A 20,000-nucleotide genomic window follows, 5' to 3' on the forward strand; every position below is an offset into this window, starting at 1 on the left:
CAGATAGGAGGGTAATGACAGATAGGAGGATAAAGACAGATAGGAGGATAAAGACAGATAGGAGGGTAAAGACAGATAGGAGGGTAAAGACAGATAGGAGGGTAAAGACAGATAGGAGGATAACGACAGATAGGAGGATAAAGACAGATAGGAGGATAAAGACAGATAGGAGGATAAAGACAGATAGGAGGGTAAAGACAGATAGGAGGGTAAAGACAGATAGGAGGATAACGACAGATAGGAGGGTAAAGACAGATAGGAGGGTAAAGACAGATAGGAGGGTAAAGACAGATAGGAGGGTAATGACAGAAAGGAGGGTAAAGACAGATAGGAGGGTAAAGACAGATAGGAGGGTAAAGACAGATAGGAGGATAACGACAGATAGGAGGATAACGTCAGATAGGAGGATAACGACAGATAGGAGGATAACGACAGATAGGAGGGTAAAGACAGATAGGAGGGTAAAGACAGATAGGAGGATAACGACAGATAGGAGGGTAAAGACAGATAGGAGGGTAAAGACAGATAGGAGGGTAAAGACAGATAGGAGGGTAAAGACAGATAGGAGGGTAAAGACAGATAGGAGGATAACGACAGATAGGAGGATAACGACAGATAGGAGGGTAAAGACAGATAGGAGGGTAAAGACAGATAGGAGGATAACGACAGATAGGAGGGTAAAGACAGATAGGAGGGTAAAGACAGATAGGAGGGTAAAGACAGATAGGAGGATAACGACAGATAGGAGGGTAAAGACAGATAGGAGGGTAAAGACAGATAGGAGGGTAAAGACAGATAGGAGGATAACGACAGATAGGAGGGTAAAGACAGATAGGAGGGTAAAGACAGATAGGAGGGTAAAGACAGATAGGAGGATAATATAAGAGTCCCAACCAAAACAAAAGTCAGAAGCATACCTCTGCCGTCTCTGCGTGAGCCAAAATGGCGGTCTTGGAGTAACAGTGCCAGCATTCCACCAGATACACCACGTACAGCATAGCTAGGAAGGCTAGAGGGATATACACATACCCACTGGAACATGGCCTGTTAGAGGAGGGAGAAGAGGGGGAAGGGAGAGAGAGAGAGAGAGAGAGGAGGGGGGGGAGGGAGGGAGAGAGAGAGGAGGGGAGAGAGAGAGAAGAGGGGGGAGGGAGAGAGAGAGGGAGAGAGAGAAGAGGGGGGGAGGGAGAGAGAGAGAGAGAGAGAGAGAGGAGGAGGGGGAGGGAGGGAGAGAGGAGGGGAGAGAGAGAGAGAGGGGGAGGGAGAGAGAGAGAGAGAGGAGGGGAGAGAGAGAGAGGAGGGAGAGAGAGAGAGAGGAGGGGAAGGGGGAGGGAGAGAGAGAGTGGGGGAGGGAGAGAGAGAGAGAGAGGGGAAGGGAGAGAGAGAGAGAGAGAGAGAGAGAGAGAGAGAGAGAGAGAGAGAGAGAGAGAGAGAGAGAGAGAGAGAGAGAGAGAGGGAGGGAGGGAGAGAAGAAGAGGGGGGAGAGCGAGAGAGAGGAGGGGAGAGAGAGAAGAGGGGGAGGGAGAGAGAAGAGGGAGAGAGAGAGAGGAGGGGAGAGGGAGAGAGGAGGGAGAGGGAGAGAGAAAGAGAGGAGGGGGAGGGAGAGAGAGGGAGAGAGGAGGGGGAGGGAGAGAGTGAGAGGAGGGGGAGGGAGAGAGAGGATAGGAGGGGAGGGAGAGAGAGGATGGGAGGGAGAGAGAGAGGAGGGGGAGAGAGAGAGAGAGAGGGGGGGAGAGAGAGAGAGAAGGGGGAGGGAGAGGGAGAGAGGAGAGAGAGGATGGGAGGGAGAGAGAGAGAAAGGGGGAGAGAGAGAGAAGGGGGAGAGAGAGAGAAGGGAGAGAGGAGAGAGAGAGAGGAGGGCGGAGAAAGGAAGAGAAGAGAGAGAAAGGTCATGTTCATACAAACATAGTCAAACTTTATTTAAACACTTGTGTTAGGGATGTACAGATAGCCACTGGAACACGGGCTGGCTGGAGATAAACACAATCACACTGTGCATTTAACTTTATTTAAACACTTGTGTTAGGGATGTACAGATAGCCACTGGAACACGGGCTGGCTGGAGATAAACACAATCACACTGTGCATTTAACTTTATTTAAACACTTGTGTTAGGGATGTACAGATAGCCACTGGAACACGGGCTGGCTGGAGATAAACACAATCACACTGTGCATTTAACTTTATTTAAACTTCAATTAACATTATTTAAAGTGCATTCAACTCCATTTAACGTTCATTTAACTTTATTTAAACTTTACTTAAAGTGCATTTAACTTTATTTAAACTTGACATAAAGTGCATTTAACTTTATTTAAACTTTACTTAAAGTGCATTTAACTTCATTTATAGTGCATTTAACTTCATTTAAAGTTAATTTAAAGTTCATTTAACTTTACTTAAAGTGTATGTAAAATGCCATCAACATTTTCTGACAGCAGTAGAAAGAACAATAAAAGCTATCAAACAACGAGAAGAATAGATTAACATAGAAAACCCACAAGGTAAAGTATCTTCAGCTGTATAAAAGTCTTTTTAGGGTCGTGGGAGAGGTCAACGTGACACACACACTAACTAACCTGTCGTGCTGGATGTGCAGCTGAGGTAAGTCAGGTAAGGTGGTGGAGGACGGAGCCGAGATAACAACATACTCCCCGGAGCCCAGAGCTGGGACGCGGCAGACGACACACCAGCCCAGCGTGGAGAAACAGCCGTACATGAGGAGAGTGAGGAGGAGGCACTTCCAGTAAGACTCACGACACAGAGAGGCAGCCAGGGACTGCTGCAGGGGACGCTGCTATTAGGACGGACAGACAGACAGACAGACAGACAGACAGACAGACAGACAGACAGACAGACAGACAGACAGACAGACAGACAGACAGACAGACAGACAGACAGACAGACAGACAGACAGACAGACAGGGGAGAGACAGACAGACAGACAGACAGACAGACAGACAGACAGACAGACAGACAGACAGACAGACAGACAGACAGACAGACAGACAGACAGGGGACAGACAGACAGACAGACAGACAGACAGACAGACAGACAGACAGACAGACAGACAGACAGACAGACAGACAGACAGACAGACAGAAACAGAGGACAGACAGACAGACAGACAGACAGACAGACAGACAGACAGACAGACAGACAGACAGACAGACAGACAGACAGACAGACAGACAGACAGAAACAGAGGACAGACAGACAGACAGACAGACAGACAGACAGACAGACAGACAGACAGACAGACAGACAGACAGACAGACAGACAGACAGAAACAGAAACAGAAACAGAGGACAGACAGACAGACAGAGACAGAAACAGAGGACAGACAGACAGAAACAGAGGACAGACAGACAGACAGACAGACAGACAGACAGACAGACAGACAGACAGACAGACAGACAGACAGACAGACAGACAGACAGACAGAGAAACAGGGGACAGACAGACAGACAGACAGACAGACAGACAGACAGACAGACAGACAGACAGACAGACAGACAGACAGACAGACAGACAGACAGACAGACAGAAACAGAGGACAGACAGACAGACAGACAGACAGACAGACAGACAGACAGACAGACAGACAGACAGACAGACAGAAACAGAGGACAGACAGACAGACAGACAGAAACAGACAGACAGACAGACAGACAGACAGACAGACAGACAGACAGACAGACAGACAGACAGACAGACAGACAGACAGACAGACAGAAACAGAAACAGAGGACAGACAGACAGACAGAGACAGAAACAGAGGACAGACAGACAGAAACAGAGGACAGACAGACAGACAGACAGACAGACAGACAGACAGACAGACAGACAGACAGACAGACAGACAGACAGACAGACAGACAGACAGACAGACAGACAGACAGACAGACAGACAGACAGAAACAGAGGACAGACAGACAGGAACAGACAGACAGACAGACAGACAGACAGACAGACAGACAGACAGACAGACAGACAGACAGACAGACAGACAGACAGACAGACAGACAGACAGACAGACAGACAGACAGACAGACGAGGAAGGGAGGGAGAAGAGAGAGAGAGAGAGTTCATACTGAGGAAAGTTATGACCAGGCACTGTTGCTATTGGAGGGAGAGAGGAAGGAAGAAAGGTGGGACAGAGAAGCTGTAATACACAACGATAACGGTACCATAAACAACGATAATGGTGTAATACACGATGATAATGGTGCAATACACAACGATAATGGTGCAATACACAACGATAACGGTACCATAAACAATGATACTGGTGTAATACACAACGATAATGGTGCAATACACAACGATAATGGTGCAATACACAACGATAACGGTACCATAAACAACGATAATGGTGTAATACACAACGATAATGGTGTAATACACAACGATAATGGTGCAACACACAACGATAATGGTGCAACACACAACGACCACTGTGAAATACACAATGATAATGGTGTAATACACAATGATAATGGTGTAACACACAATGATAATGGTATAACACACAATGATAACGGTGTAACACAACGATAATGGTGTAATACACAACGATAATGGTGTAACACACAACGATAATGGTGTAATATACAGCGATAATGGTGTAACACACAACGATAATGGTGTAACACACAACGATAACGGTGTAACACACAACGATGACGGTGTAACACACAACGATAACGGTGTAACACACAACGATAACGGTGTAACACACAACGGTAACGGTGTAACACACAACGATAATGGTGTAACACACAACGATAATGGTGTAACACACAACGATAATGGTATAATACACAACGATAATGGTTTAATACACAACGATAATGGTGTAACACACAACGATAATGGTGTAACACACAACAATAATGGTGTAACACACAACGATAATGGTGCAATACGCAACGATAATGGTGTAACACACAACGATAATGGTGTAACACACAACGATAATGGTGTAATACGCAACGATAATGGTGCAATACACAACGATAATGGTGTAACACACAACGATAATGGTGTAATACGCAACGATAACGGTGTAATACACAACGATAATGGTGTGACACACAACGATAATGGTGCAACACACAACGATAATGGTGCAATATACAACGATAATAGTGTAACACACAACGATAATGGTGTAACACACAACGATAATGGTGTAATACACAACGATAATGGTGTAACACACAACGATAATGGTTTAATATACAACGATAATGTTGTAATATACCAGTGGAAACTTTTTATAGTCCCGTACCCCTTCAAACATTCAACCCCCTCTAGCACCACGGTCAGTGCACTCTCAAATGTTGTTTTTTTGCCATCATTGTAAGGCTGCCACACACACACACACACTATACGATATATTTATTACACATAAGAATCAGTGTGAGTTTTTGTCACAACCCAGCTCATTATAATAATAATCAATAATTTTGCTCTTTATTTAACCATCTTGCATAGAAAACTTTATTTGTTCATCGAAATTGTGAATAACTCACCACAGGTTAATGAGAAGGGTGTGCTTGAAAGGATGCACATAACTCTGCAATGTTGGGTTGTAATTGGAGAGAGATCTCAGTCTTAAATCATTTTCGACACACAGTCTGTGCCTGTATTTAGTTTTCATGCTAGTGAGGGCCGAGAATCCTCTCTCACATAGGTACGTGGTTGCAAAGGGCATCAGTGTCTTAACAGCGTGATTTGCCAAGACAGGATACTCTGAGTGCAGCCCTATCCAGAGATGTGGAAGTGGCTTCTGATTAAATTCAATTTTCAGAGAACCGCTTGTTGCAATTTCAATGAATCTCTCTTGTTCAGATCGGTAAGTGGACTGGAGGCAGGGCCTGAAAGGGATAACGAATCCAGTTTGTGTCGTCCATTTCGGGAAAGTACCTGCGTAATTGCACACCCAACTCACTCAGGTGCTTCCCTGTATCACAGTTAACATGGTCCATAAGCTGGAGTTAATTTGCACACAAAAAATCATACAACGATGGAAAGACCTGTGTGTTGTCCTTGTTAATGCAGACAGAGAAGAGCTCCAACTTCTTAATCACAGCCACATTCAATATAGTTGTAGAGACGCCCTGTAATCCTAGATTCAGATCACTCAGGCGAGAAAAAACATCACCCAGAGAGGCCAGTCATGTGAGAAACTCGTCATCATGCAAGCGGTCAGACAAGTGAAAATTATGGTCAGTAAAGAAATGTTAAGTTCATCTCTCAATTCAATAAAACATGTCAATACTTTGCCCCTTGACAACCAGCACACTTCTGTATGTTGTAAAAGTGTTACATGGTCGCTGCCCATATCATGGCATAGTGCAGAAAATACACAAGAGTTCAGGAGCCTTCTTTAACGAAGTTAACCATTTTCACTGTAGTGTCCAAAATGTCTTTCAACCTGTCAGGCATTCCTTTGGCAGCAAGAGCCTCTCGGTGGATGCTGCAGTGTACCCAAGAGCCTCTCGGTGGATGCTGCAGTGTACCCAATAGCCTCTCTGTGGATGCTGCAGTGTACCCAATAGCCTCTCTGTGGATGCTGCAGTGTACCCAAGAGCCTCTCGGTGGATGCTGCAGTGTACCCAAGAGCCTCTCTGTGGATGCTGCAGTGTACCCAAGAGCCTCTCTGTGGATGCTGCAGTGTACCCAAGAGCCTCTCTGTGGATGCTGCAGTGTACCCAAGAGCCTCTCTGTGGATGCTGCAGTGTACCCAAGAGCCTCTCTGTGGATGCTGCAGTGTACCCAAGAGCCTCTCTGTGGATGCTGCAGTGTACCCAAGAGCCTCTCTGTGGATGCTGCAGTGTACCCAAGAGCCTCTCTGTGGATGCTGCAGTGTACCCAAGAGCCTCTCTGTGGATGCTGCAGTGTACCCAAGAGCCTCTCTGTGGATGCTGCAGTGTACCCAAGAGCCTCTCGGTGGACGCTGCAGTGTACCCAAGAGCCTCTCGGTGGATGCTGCAGTGTACCCAAGAGCCTCTCGGTGGATGCTGCAGTGTACCCAAGAGCCTCTCTGTGGATGCTGCAGTGGACCCAAGAGCCTCTCTGTGGATGCTGCAGAGTTCCCAAGTGGTGCCGTTACCATTCCACTATGTCTCTCATGGCTTTTGCGCCATCAGTACAAATCTTAATGGTATCTGTTGCTTTTATACATGTCTTACTACTATTATTATTCGTCCTCTTTATTCTCACTCAAAAAACTCCAGTGGTTCATTTTTCAAATGGTCATGTTTCGTTTCTAAATGTGAAGAATGCAAGAGCCAAGGTTTGATTGGATGAGAAGGTTTCCTGTGATGAGTAACGGTTAATGTGATTGGATGAGTAGAGAGTAACGGTTAATGTGATTGGATGAGTAATGGTTCATGTGATTGGATGAGTAACGGTTAACGTGATTGGATGAGTAATGGTTAATGTGATTGGATGAGTAACGGTGAATGTGATTGGATGAGTAACGGTTAATGTGATTGGATGAGTAACGGTGAATGTGATTGGATGAGTAACGGTTAATGTGATTGGATGAGTAACGGTTAATGTGATTGGATGAGTAACGGTGAATGTGATTGGATGAGTAACGGTGAATGTGATTGGATGAGTAACGGTACCCCTTACCTGACCCCAACCAACTGTCCTAATCCTAACCACCATTTTAACTCCAGATTAAGGTTAAATCTCTAATGTACTGTGCAAACAGCTCTGATCATAAAGACATGTCCTCTCTGACGTGATCATCTTGTAACTACCGCAAAAACAGACACAGTGCCTTTAGCCTGACCTCAACTAGCCTCAGCACACTGACTCGGTACCGGTACCCCCTGTTTATAGGAGAAAAGCAGACCTACTGGGGTGCCTTTAGCCTGACCTCAACTAGCCTCAGCACACTGACTCGGTACCGGTACCCCCTGTTTATAGGAGAAAAGCAGACCTGCCTGGAGTGCCTTTAGCCTGACCTCAACTAGCCTCAGCAAACTGACTCGGTACCGGTACCCCCTGTTTATAGCCTCGTTATTGTTATTTTATTGTTTTACTTTTAATAATTCTTTACTTTTTGTTTATTTGGTAAATATTTTCTTTAACTCTTCTTGAACTGCACTGTTGGTTAAACTTCTCGGTGACTGGGGGGCAGTATTGGGTAGCTTGGATGAATAAGGTGTCCAGAGTAAACCTCCGCCTAATCAGCCATTAAAACTAGAATATGCATGTAATTAGCATATTTGGATAGAAAACACTCTGACGTTTCTAAAACTGTTTGAACATCCAGTAACATCCAGTAAGGTCCTGTAACGTTCAGTAACAGTAACGTCCAGTAACGTTCAGTAACAGTAACATTCAGTAACAGTAACGTTCAGTAACGTCACACCCCCATCTCCAGACCCACCTGCTCACACCCCCATCTCCAGACCCACCTGCTCACACCCCCATCTCCAGACCCACCTGCTCACACCCCCATCTCCAGACCCACCTGCTCATACCCCCATCTCCAGACCCACCTGCTCACACCCCCATCTCCAGACCCACCTGCTCACACCCCCATCTCCAGACCCACCTGCTCATACCCCCATCTCCAGACCCACCTGCTCACACCCCATCTCCAGACCCACCTGCTCACACCCCCATCTCCAGACCCACCTGCTCACACCCCCATCTCCAGACCCACCTGCTCACACCCCCATCTCCAGACCCACCTGCTCACACCCCCATCTCCAGACCCACCTGCTCACACCCCCATCTCCAGACCCACCTGCTCACACCCCCATCTCCAGACCCACCTGCTCACACCCCCATCTCCAGACCCACCTGCTCACACCCCCATCTCTAGACCCACCTGCTCACACCCCCATCTCCAGACCCACCTGCTCACACCCCATCTCCAGACCCACCTGCTCACACCTCCATCTCAAAAAAAAAATCTGGATTCCCAATGAAACCTCATTGAAAAGAGAGTGACCTCAAAAAAAGAAATCTGAATGGTTTGTCCTCGGGGTTTCACCTGCTACATAAGTTCTGTTATACTCAAAGACATGATTCAAACAGTTTTAGAAACTTCAGAGTGTTTTCCATCCAAATATACTAATAATATGCATATCTTATCTTCTGGGGATGAGTAGCAGGCAGGCCCCCTATCCTAGAGAAGTTAACTAAGCTACGTTTCAGTATAAACAGCACACCAAATACAATAATAATATACAAACAAATTATAATAAATCCCATATAGTCTGTTCTAATAAAAAGAGGTTTAAAAAGTATCTAGTACAGCCAATATCAAAAACAATCAAATAATAATTAAGTTACACTAAAACAGACAGTGAACAGGACTCTCAGGCCTTCAGCTCCATGTCCTTTCAATAGCTTTCTCAAAGGCGCCCTCTGGTGGTCCAAAACTAGCTTTAACGGCAACAATGGCTGTCAGCAAAACACTATGACGTCGTGCACTTCAACAAGCCATACCGTTCCTCAGAAACCCCAACAAGCTCTGCAGCAGTAGGATGCAACTCCCCTGCATCTCTTCTCATTACCAGACAGGACTCTGCTGCAGTAGGATGCAACTCCCCTGCATCTCTTCTCATTACCAGACAGGACTCTGCAGCAGTAGGATGCAACTCCCCTGCATCTCTTCTCATTACCAGACAGGACTCTGCAGCAGTAGGATGCAACTCCCCTGCATCTCTTCTCATTACCAGACAGGACTCTGCAGCAGTAGGATGCAACTCCCCTGCATCTCTTCTCATTACCAGACAGGACTCTGCAGCAGTAGGATGCAACTCCCCTGCATCTCTTCTCATTACCAGACAGGACTCTGCAGCAGTAGGATGCAACTCCCCTGCATCTCTTCTCATTACCAGACAGGACTCTGCAGCAGTAGGATCTCTTCTCATTACCAGACAGGACTCTGCAGCAGTAGGATGCAACTCCCCTGCATCTCTTCTCATTACCAGACAGGACTCTGCAGCAGTAGGATGCAACTCCCCTGCATCTCTTCTCATTACCAGACAGGACTCTGCAGCAGTAGGATGCAACTCCCCTGCATCTCTTCTCATTACCAGACAGGACTCTGCAGCAGTAGGATGCAACTCCCCTGCATCTCTTCTCATTACCAGACAGGACTCTGCAGCAGTAGGATGCAACTCCCTGCATCTCTTCTCATTACCAGACAGGACTCTGCTGCAGTAGGATGCAACTCCCTGCATCTCTTCTCATTACCAGACAGGACTCTGCAGCAGTAGGATGCAACTCCCTGCATCTCTTCTCATTACCAGACAGGACTCTGCAGCAGTAGGATGCAACTCCCCTGCATCTCTTCTCATTACCAGACAGGACTCTGCAGCAGTAGGATGCAACTCCCCTGCATCTCTTCTCATTACCAGACAGGACTCTGCAGCAGTAGGATGCAACTCCCCTGCATCTCTTCTCATTACCAGACAGGACTCTGCTGCAGTAGGATGCAACTCCCCTGCATCTCTTCTCATTACCAGACAGGACTCTGCAGCAGTAGGATGCAACTCCCCTGCATCTCTTCTCATTACCAGACAGGACTCTGCTGCAGTAGGATGCAACTCCCCTGCATCTCTTCTCATTACCAGACAGGACTCTGCAGCAGTAGGATGCAACTCCCCTGCATCTCTTCTCATTACCAGACAGGACTCTACTGCAGTAGGATGCAACTCCCCTGCATCTCTTCTCATTACCAGACAGGACTCTGCAGCAGTAGGATGCAACTCAGGACTTTGCTGCTGTCAGCTTGACTTTTTCCTGAAATTTTCATTCACCTGTAATCGTCATTGACGAAGCGGTGGAACGGACTCCAAAACGATTGATCCTCGACTCCTGGTGTCGATTCCTAAGATTCAGGATTACTTTCGAGAACACAAACCCTTGCATTTATCAAAGCGTGCTAGCAGAGACTAGGACAGAGAGAGAGGGGAGGGGCTGCAGTATAGGCAGGTCAGTCACCAGACAGACAGATAGAACCGTGCACTAGGTCTATCTATCAGTATAGGCAGGTCAGACACCAGACAGACAGAACCGTGCACTAGGTCTATCTATCAGTATAGGCAGGTCAGTCACCAGTCAGAACCGTGCACTAGGTCTATCTATCAGTATAGGCAGGTCAGACACCAGACAGACAGAACCGTGCACTAGGTCTATCTATCAGTATAGGCAGGTCAGTCACCAGTCAGAACCGTGCACTAGGTCTATCTATCAGTATAGGCAGGTCAGTCACCAGACAGACAGAACCGTGTACTAGGTCTATCTATCAGTATAGGCAGGTCAGTCACCAGACAGACAGAACCGTGCACTAGGTCTATCTATCAGTATAGGCAGGTCAGTCACCAGTCAGAACCGTGCACTAGGTCTATCTATCAGTATAGGCAGGTCAGTCACCAGACAGACAGAACCGTGTACTAGGTCTATCTATCAGTATAGGCAGGTCAGTCACCAGACAGACAGAACCGTGCACTAGGTCTATCTATCAGTATAGGCAGGTCAGTCACCAGACAGACAGAACCGTGTACTAGGTCTATCTATCAGTATAGGCAGGTCAGTCACCAGACAGACAGAACCGTGTACTAGGTCTATCTATCAGTATAGGCAGGTCAGTCACCAGACAGACAGAACCGTGTACTAGGTCTATCTATCAGTATAGGCAGGTCAGTCACCAGACAGACAGAACCGTGTACTAGGTCTATCTATCAGTATAGGCAGGTCAGTCACCAGACAGACAGAACCGTGCACTAGGTCTATCTATCAGTATAGGCAGGTCAGTCACCAGACAGACAGAACCGTGTACTAGGTCTATCTATCAGTATAGGCAGGTCAGTCACCAGTCAGAACCGTGCACTAGGTCTATCTATCAGTATAGGCAGGTCAGTCACCAGACAGACAGAACCGTGTACTAGGTCTATCTATCAGTATAGGCAGGTCAGTCACCAGACAGACAGAACCGTGTACTAGGTCTATCTATCAGTATAGGCAGGTCAGTCACCAGACAGACAGAACCATGTACTAGGTCTATCTATCAGTATAGGCAGGTCAGTCACCAGACAGACAGAACCGTGTACTAGGTCTATCTATCAGTATAGGCAGGTCAGTCACCAGACAGACAGACAGAACCGTGCACTAGGTCTATCTATCAGTATAGGCAGGTCAGTCACCAGACAGACAGAACCGTGTACTAGGTCTATCTATCAGTATAGGCAGGTCAGTCACCAGACAGACAGAACCGTGTACTAGGTCTATCTATCAGTATAGGCAGGTCAGTCACCAGACAGACAGAACCGTGTACTAGGTCTATCTATCAGTATAGGCAGGTCAGTCACCAGACAGACAGAACCGTGTACTAGGTCTATCTATCAGTATAGGCAGGTCAGTCACCAGACAGACAGAACCGTGCACTAGGTCTATCTATCAGTATAGGCAGGTCAGTCACCAGACAGACAGAACCGTGTACTAGGTCTATCTATCAGTATAGGCAGGTCAGTCACCAGTCAGAACCGTGCACTAGGTCTATCTATCAGTATAGGCAGGTCAGACACCAGACAGACAGAACCGTGCACTAGGTCTATCTATCAGTATAGGCAGGTCAGTCACCAGTCAGAACCGTGCACTAGGTCTATCTATCAGTATAGGCAGGTCAGTCACCAGACAGACAGAACCGTGTACTAGGTCTATCTATCAGTATAGGCAGGTCAGTCACCAGACAGACAGAACCCTGTACTAGGTCTATCTATCAGTATAGGCAGGTCAGTCACCAGACAGACAGAACCATGTACTAGGTCTATCTATCAGTATAGGCAGGTCAGTCACCAGACAGACAGAACCGTGTACTAGGTCTATCTATCAGTATAGGCAGGTCAGTCACCAGACAGACAGACAGAACCGTGCACTAGGTCTATCTATCAGTATAGGCAGGTCAGTCACCAGACAGACAGAACCGTGTACTAGGTCTATCTATCAGTATAGGCAGGTCAGACACCAGACAGACAGATAGAACCGTGCACTAGGTCTATCTATCAGTATAGGCAGGTCAGACACCAGACAGACAGAACCGTGCACTAGGTCTATCTATCAGTATAGGCAGGTCAGTCACCAGTCAGAACCGTGCACTAGGTCTATCTATCAGTATAGGCAGGTCAGTCACCAGACAGACAGAACCGTGTACTAGGTCTATCTATCAGTATAGGCAGGTCAGTCACCAGACAGACAGAACCGTGTACTAGGTCTATCTATCAGTATAGGCAGGTCAGTCACCAGACAGACAGAACCGTGTACTAGGTCTATCTATCAGTATAGGCAGGTCAGTCACCAGACAGACAGACAGAACCGTGCACTAGGTCTATCTATCAGTATAGGCAGGTCAGTCACCAGACAGACAGACAGAACCGTGTACTAGGTCTATCTATCAGTATAGGCAGGTCAGTCACCAGACAGACAGACAGAACCGTGTACTAGGTCTATCTATCAGTATAGGCAGGTCAGTCACCAGATAGAACCGTGCACTAGGTCTATCTATCAGTATAGGCAGGTCAGTCACCAGTCAGAACCGTGCACTAGGTCTATCTATCAGTATAGGCAGGTTAGTCACCAGACAGACAGAACCGTGCACTAGGTCTATCTATCAGTATAGGCAGGTCAGACACCAGACAGACAGACAGAACCGTGCACTAGGTCTATCTATCAGTATAGGCAGGTCAGTCACCAGACAGACAGACAGAACCGTGCACTAGGTCTATCTATCAGTATAGGCAGGTCAGTCACCAGACAGACAGAACAGTGTACTAGGTCTATCTATCAGTATAGGCAGGTCAGTCACCAGACAGACAGACAGAACCGTGCACTAGGTCTATCTATCAGTATAGGCAGGTCAGTCACCAGACAGACAGACAGAACCGTGTACTAGGTCTATCTATCAGTATAGGCAGGTCAGTCACCAGACAGACAGACAGAACCGTGTACTAGGTCTATCTATCAGTATAGGCAGGTCAGTCACCAGATAGAACCGTGCACTAGGTCTATCTATCAGTATAGGCAGGTCAGTCACCAGTCAGAACCGTGCACTAGGTCTATCTATCAGTATAGGCAGGTCAGTCACCAGACAGACAGACAGAACCGTGCACTAGGTCTATCTATCAGTATAGGCAGGTCAGACACCAGACAGACAGACAGAACCGTGCACTAGGTCTATCTATCAGTATAGGCAGGTCAGTCACCAGACAGACAGACAGAACCGTGCACTAGGTCTATCTATCAGTATAGGCAGGTCAGTCACCAGACAGACAGAACCGTGTACTAGGTCTATCTATCAGTATAGGCAGGTCAGTCACCAGACAGAACCGTGCACTAGGTCTATCTATCAGTATAGGCAGGTCAGTCACCAGACAGAACCATGCACTAGGTCTATATATCAGTATAGGCAGGTCAGACACCAGACAGACAGACAGAACCGTGCACTATGTCTATCTATCAGTATAGGCAGGTCAGTCACCAGACAGACAGAACCGTGCACTAGGTCTATATATCAGTATAGGCAGGTCAGTCACCAGACAGACAGACAGAACCATGCACTAGGTCTATCTATCAGTATAGGCAGGTCAGTCACCAGACAGACAGACAGAACCATGCACTAGGTCTATATATCAGTATAGGCAGGTCAGTCACCAGACAGACAGACAGAACCATGCACTAGGTCTATATATCAGTATAGGCAGGTCAGTCACCAGACAGACAGACAGAACCGTGCACTAGGTCTATCTATCAGTATAGGCAGGTCAGTCACCAGACAGAACCGTGCACTAGGTCTATATATCAGTATAGGCAGGTCAGACACCAGACAGACAGACAGAACCATGCACTAGGTCTATCGGCAATCAATAGCTGTATTTCACAATTTATTGGCTTACAATGTCTAGCAAATTCAGTAAAGCAGGGTCTATCATCAATGAATAAGCTAAGATATTCTACACGCAACAGACCGAATACTGAACCACACACTGGCATCATTAGCGAAGAGAAAGAGCAGGCGGCCAGCGTGAGGGAGAGAGAGGAGGGAGCAGGCAGGCCAGCGTGAGGGAGAGAGAGGAGGGAGCAAGCAGGCCAGCGTGAGGGAGAGAGAGGAGGGGGCAGGTCAGTGTGAGGGAGAGAGAGGAGGGAGCAGGCAGGTCAATGTGTGGGATAGACAGGAGGGGCAAGCAGGTCAGTGTGAGGGAGAGAGAGAGAGGAGGGGGCAGGCAGGTCAGTGTGAGGGAGAGAGAGGATGTGGCAGACAGGCCAGCGTGAGGGAGAAAGGGGAGGGAGAAGGCAGGCCAGCGTGAGGGAGAGAGCGGAGGGAGAAGGCAGGCCAGTGTGAGGGAGAGAGAGGAGGGGGCAGGTCAGCGTGAGGGAGAGAGAGGATGTGGCAGACAGGCCAGCGTGAGGGAGAAAGGAGAGGGAGAAGGCAGGCCAGCGTGAGGGAGAGAGCGGAGGGAGAAGGCAGGCCAGTGTGAGGGAGAGAGAGGAGGGGGCAGGTCAGTGTGAGGGAGAGAGAGGAGGGGGCAGGCAGGTCAGTTTGAGGGAGAGAGAGGAGGGGGCAGGCAGGTCAGTGTGAGAGAGGAGGGAGCAGGCAGGTCAATGTGAGGGAGAGAGAGGAGGGGCAGGCAGGTCAGTGTGAGGGAGAGAGAGAGAGGAGGGGGCAGGCAGGTCAGTGTGAGGGAGAGAGAGGAGGGGCAGGCATGCCAGTGTGAGGGAGAGAGCGGAGGGGGGCAGGCAGGTCAGTGTGAGGGAGAGAGAGGAGGGTGAAGGCAGGTCAGCATGAGGGAGAGAGAGAGGAGGGGGCAGGTCAGGCAGGTCAGTGTGAGGGAGAGAGAGGAGGAGGGGGCAGGCAGGTCAGTTTGAGGGAGAGAGAGGAGGGGGCAGGCAGGTCAGTGTGAGGGAGAGAGAGGAGGGGGCAGGTCGGTGTGAGGGAGAGAGAGGAGGGGGCAGGCAGGTCAGTGTGAGGAAGAGAGCGGAGGGGCAGGTCAGTGTGAGGGAGAGAAAGAGGAGGGGGCAGGCAGGTCAGTGTGAGGGAGAGAGAGGGGAGGGGGCAGGCAGGTAAGTGTGAGGGAGAGAGAGAGGAGAGGGGCAGGCAGGTCAGTTTGAGGGAGAGAGAGGAGGGGGCAGGCAGGTCAGTGTGAGGGAGAGAGAGGAGGGGGCAGGTCGGTGTGAGGGAGAGAGAGGAGGGGCAGGCAGGTCAGTGTGAGGAAGAGAGCGGAGGGGACAGGTCAGTGTGAGGGAGAGAAAGAGGAGGGGGCAGGCAGGTCAGTGTGAGGGAGAGAGAGGGGGGGGCAGGCAGGTAAGTGTGAGGGAGAGAGAGAGGGGGCAGGCAGGTCAGTGTGAGAGAGAGAGGAGGGGGCAGGCAGGTCAGTGTGAGGGAGAGAGAGAGGAGGGGGCAGGCAGGTCAGTGTGAGGGAGAGAGAGGAGGGGGCAGGTCAGTGTGAGGGAGAGAGAGAGAGAGGAGGGGCAGGCAGGTCAGTGTGAGGGAGCGAGAGGAGGGGGCAGGTCAGTGTGAGGGAGAGAGAGAGGTGAGGGCAGGCAGGTCAGTGTGAGGGAGAGAGAGAGGGAGGGGGCAGGCAGGTCAGTGTGAGAGAGAGAGAGGAGGGGGCAGGCAGGTCAGTGTGAGGGAGAGAGAGAGGAGGGGGCAGGCAGGTCAGTGTGAGGGAGAGAGAGGAGGGGGCAGGTCAGTGTGAGGGAGAAAGAGAGGAGGGGCAGGCAGGTCAGTGTGAGGGAGAGAGAGGAGGGGGCAGGTCAGTGTGAGGGAGAGAGAGGAAGGGGCAGGCAGGTCAGTGTGAGGGAGAGAGAGGAGGGGGCAGGTCAGTGTGAGGGAGAGAGAGGAGGGGGAAGGCAGGTCAGTGTGAGGGAGAGTGAGAGGGGGCAGGCAGGTCAGTGTGAGAGAGAGAGAGGAGGGGGCAGGCAGGTCAGTGTGAGGGAGAGAGAGAGGAGGGGGCAGGCAGGTCAGTGTGAGGGAAAGAGAGGAGGGGGCAGGTCAGTGTGAGGGAGAAAGAGAGGAGGGGGCAGGCAGGTCAGTGTGAGGGAGAGAGAGGAGGGGGCAGGTCAGTGTGAGGGAGAGAGAGAGGAGGGGGCAGGTCAGTGTGAGGGAGAGAGAGAGGGAGGGGGCAGGCAGGTTAGTGTGAGGGAGAGAGAGAGAGGAGGGGGCAGGTCAGTGTGAGGGAGAGAGAGAGGAGGGGGCAGGCAGGTCAGTGTGAGGGAGAGAGAGGAGGGGCAGGTCAGTGTGAGGGAGAGAGAGAGGAGGGGTCAGGTCAGTGTGAGGGAGAGAGAGGAGGGGGCAGGTCAGTGTGAGGGAGAGAGAGAGGAGGGGCAGGCAGGTCAGTGTGAGGGAGAGAGAGGAGGGGGCAGGTCAGTGTGAGGGAGAGAGAGAGGAGGGGGCAGGTCAGTGTGAGGGAGAGAGAGGAGGGGCAGGTCAGTGTGAGGGAGAGAGAGGAGGGGCAGGCAGGTCAGTGTGAGGGAGAGAGAGAGGAGGGGGCAGGTCAGTGTGAGGGAGAGAGAGGAGGGGGCAGGCAGGTCAGTGTGAGGGAGAGAGAGAGGGAGGGGGCAGACAGGTCAGTGTGAGGGGAGAGAGAGAGGAGGGGGCAGGTCAGTGTGAGGGAGAGAGAGATGAGGGGGCAGGTCAGTGTGAGGGAGAGAGAGAGGAGGGGCAGGTCAGTGTGAAGGAGAGAGAGAGGAGGGGGCAGGTCAGTGTGAGGGAGAGAGAGAGGAGGGGGCAGGTCAGTGTGAGGGAGAGAGAGATGAGGGGCAGGTCAGTGTGAGGGAGAGAGAGAGGAGGGGGCAGGTCAGTGTGAAGGAGAGAGAGATGAGGGGGCAGGTCAGTGTGAGGGAGAGAGAGAGAGGGGGGCAGGTCAGTGTGAAGGAGAGAGAGAGGAGGGGGCAGGTCAGTGTGAGGGAGAGAGAGAGAGGAGGGGGCAGGTCAGTGTGAAGGAGAGAGAGGAGGGGGCAGGTCAGTGTGAGGAGAGAGAGAGAGGAGGGGGCAGGTCAGTGTGAGGGAGAGAGAGAGGAGGGGCAGGTCAGTGTGAGGGAGAGAGAGAGGAGGGGGCAGGTCAGTGTGAGGGAGAGAGAGAGGGAGGGGGCAGGTCAGTGTGAGGGAGAGAGAGGGAGGGGGCAGGTCAGTTTGAAGAGCGAGAGAGAACAGGGGGCAGGTCAGTGTGAGGGAGAGAGAGGGAGGGGGCAGGTCAGTGTGAGGGAGAGAGAGAGGAGGGGGCAGGTCAGTGTGAGGGAGAGAGAGAGGAGGGGGCATGTCAGTGTGAGGGAGAGAGAGAGGAGGGGGCAGGTCAGTGTGAGGGAGAGAGAGAGGAGGGGGCAGGTCAGTGTGAAGGAGAGAGAGGGAGGGGGCAGGTCAGTGTGAGGAGAGAGAGAGAGGAGGGGGCAGGTCAGTGTGAGGGAGAGAGAGAGGAGGGGGCAGGTCAGTGTGAGGGAGAGAGAGAGGAGGGGGCAGGTCAGTGTGAGGGAGAGAGAGAGGAGGGGGCAGGTCAGTGTGAGGAGAGAGAGGATGTGGCAGACAGGCCAGCGTGAGGGAGAAAGGAGAGGGAGAAGGCAGGCCAGCGTGAGGGAGAGAGCGGAGGGAGAAGGCAGGCCAGTGTGAGGGAGAGAGAGGAGGGGGCAGGTCAGTGTGAGGAGAGAGAGAGGAGGGGCAGGCAGGTCAGTTTGAGGGAGAGAGAGGAGGGGCAGGCAGGTCAGTGTGAGAGAGGAGGGAGCAGGCAGGTCAATGTGAGGGAGAGAGAGGAGGGGCAGGCAGGTCAGTGTGAGGGAGAGAGAGAGAGGAGGGGGCAGGCAGGTCAGTGTGAGGGAGAGAGAGGAGGGGGCAGGCATGCCAGTGTGAGGGAGAGAGCGGAGGGGGCAGGCAGGTCAGTGTGAGGGAGAGAGAGGAGGGTGAAGGCAGGTCAGCATGAGGGAGAGAGAGAGGAGGGGGCAGGCAGGTCAGTGTGAGGGAGAGAGAGGAGGGGGGCAGGTCGGTGTGAGGGAGAGAGAGAGGAGGGGGCAGGCAGGTCAGTGTGAGGAAGAGAGCGGAGGGGCAGGTCAGTGTGAGGGAGAGAAAGAGGAGGGGCAGGCAGGTCAGTGTGAGGGAGAGAGAGGGGAGGGGGCAGGCAGGTAAGTGTGAGGGAGAGAGAGAGAGGGGGGGCAGGCAGGTCAGTTTGAGGGAGAGAGAGGAGGGGGCAGGCAGGTCAGTGTGAGGAGAGAGAGGAGGGGGCAGGTCGGTGTGAGGGAGAGAGAGGGAGGGGCAGGCAGGTCAGTGTGAGGAAGAGAGCGGAGGGGACAGGTCAGTGTGAGGGAGAGAAAGAGGAGGGGGCAGGCAGGTCAGTGTGAGAGAGAGGGGAGAGAGGGGAGGGGGCAGGCAGGTAAGTGTGAGGGAGAGAGAGGAGGGGGCAGGCAGGTCAGTGTGAGGGAGAGAGAGGAGGGGGCAGGCAGGTCAGTGTGAGGGAGAGAGAGAGGGGGGTCAGTGCAGGTCAGTGTGAGGAGAGAGGGGGCAGGCAGGTCAGTGTGAGGGAGAGAGAGAGAGGAGGGGGGCAGGCAGGTCAGTGTGAGGGAGAGAGAGGAGGGGGCAGGCAGGTCAGTGTGAGGGAGAGAGAGAGGTGAGGGCAGGCAGGTCAGTGTGAGGGAGAGAGAGAGGAGGGGGGCAGGCAGGTCAGTGTGAGAGAGAGAGAGGAGGGGGCAGGCAGGTCAGTGTGAGGGAGAGGGAGGGGGCAGGCAGGTCAGTGTGAGGAGGGAGAGGAGGGGCAGGTCAGTGTGAGGGAGAGAGGAGGGGGGGCAGGTCAGTGTGAGGGAGAGAGAGGAAGGGGCAGGCAGGTCAGTGTGAGGGAGAGAGAGGGAGGGGGCAGGTCAGTGTGAGGAGAGAGAGAGAGGGAGAGAGGGGGGAAGGCAGGTCAGTGTGAGGGAGAGTGAGAGAGGGCAGGCAGGTCAGTGTGAGAGAGAGAGAGAGGGGCAGGCAGGTCAGTGTGAGGG

General features: G+C 51.0%; 1 protein-coding gene across 1 annotated transcript in view; it reads right to left on the reverse strand.

Moving 5' to 3' along the window:
• Positions 1-20,000, reverse strand: part of LOC124008854 (transmembrane protein 151B-like) — a 51,501-nt gene that overhangs the window by 6,742 nt on the left and 24,759 nt on the right. Inside the window, exons 2-3 of the mRNA XM_046320435.1 lie at positions 2,580-2,797; positions 918-1,044 (exon numbers count right to left, since the gene is read on the reverse strand). Coding sequence (XP_046176391.1) covers positions 918-1,044; positions 2,580-2,797 — 345 coding nt within the window. The remainder of the gene's footprint in view (positions 1-917; positions 1,045-2,579; positions 2,798-20,000) is intronic.

This window comes from Oncorhynchus gorbuscha, linkage group LG21, assembly GCF_021184085.1.
Source record: "Oncorhynchus gorbuscha isolate QuinsamMale2020 ecotype Even-year linkage group LG21, OgorEven_v1.0, whole genome shotgun sequence".
NCBI classification, from domain to species: Eukaryota; Metazoa; Chordata; class Actinopteri; order Salmoniformes; family Salmonidae; genus Oncorhynchus; species Oncorhynchus gorbuscha.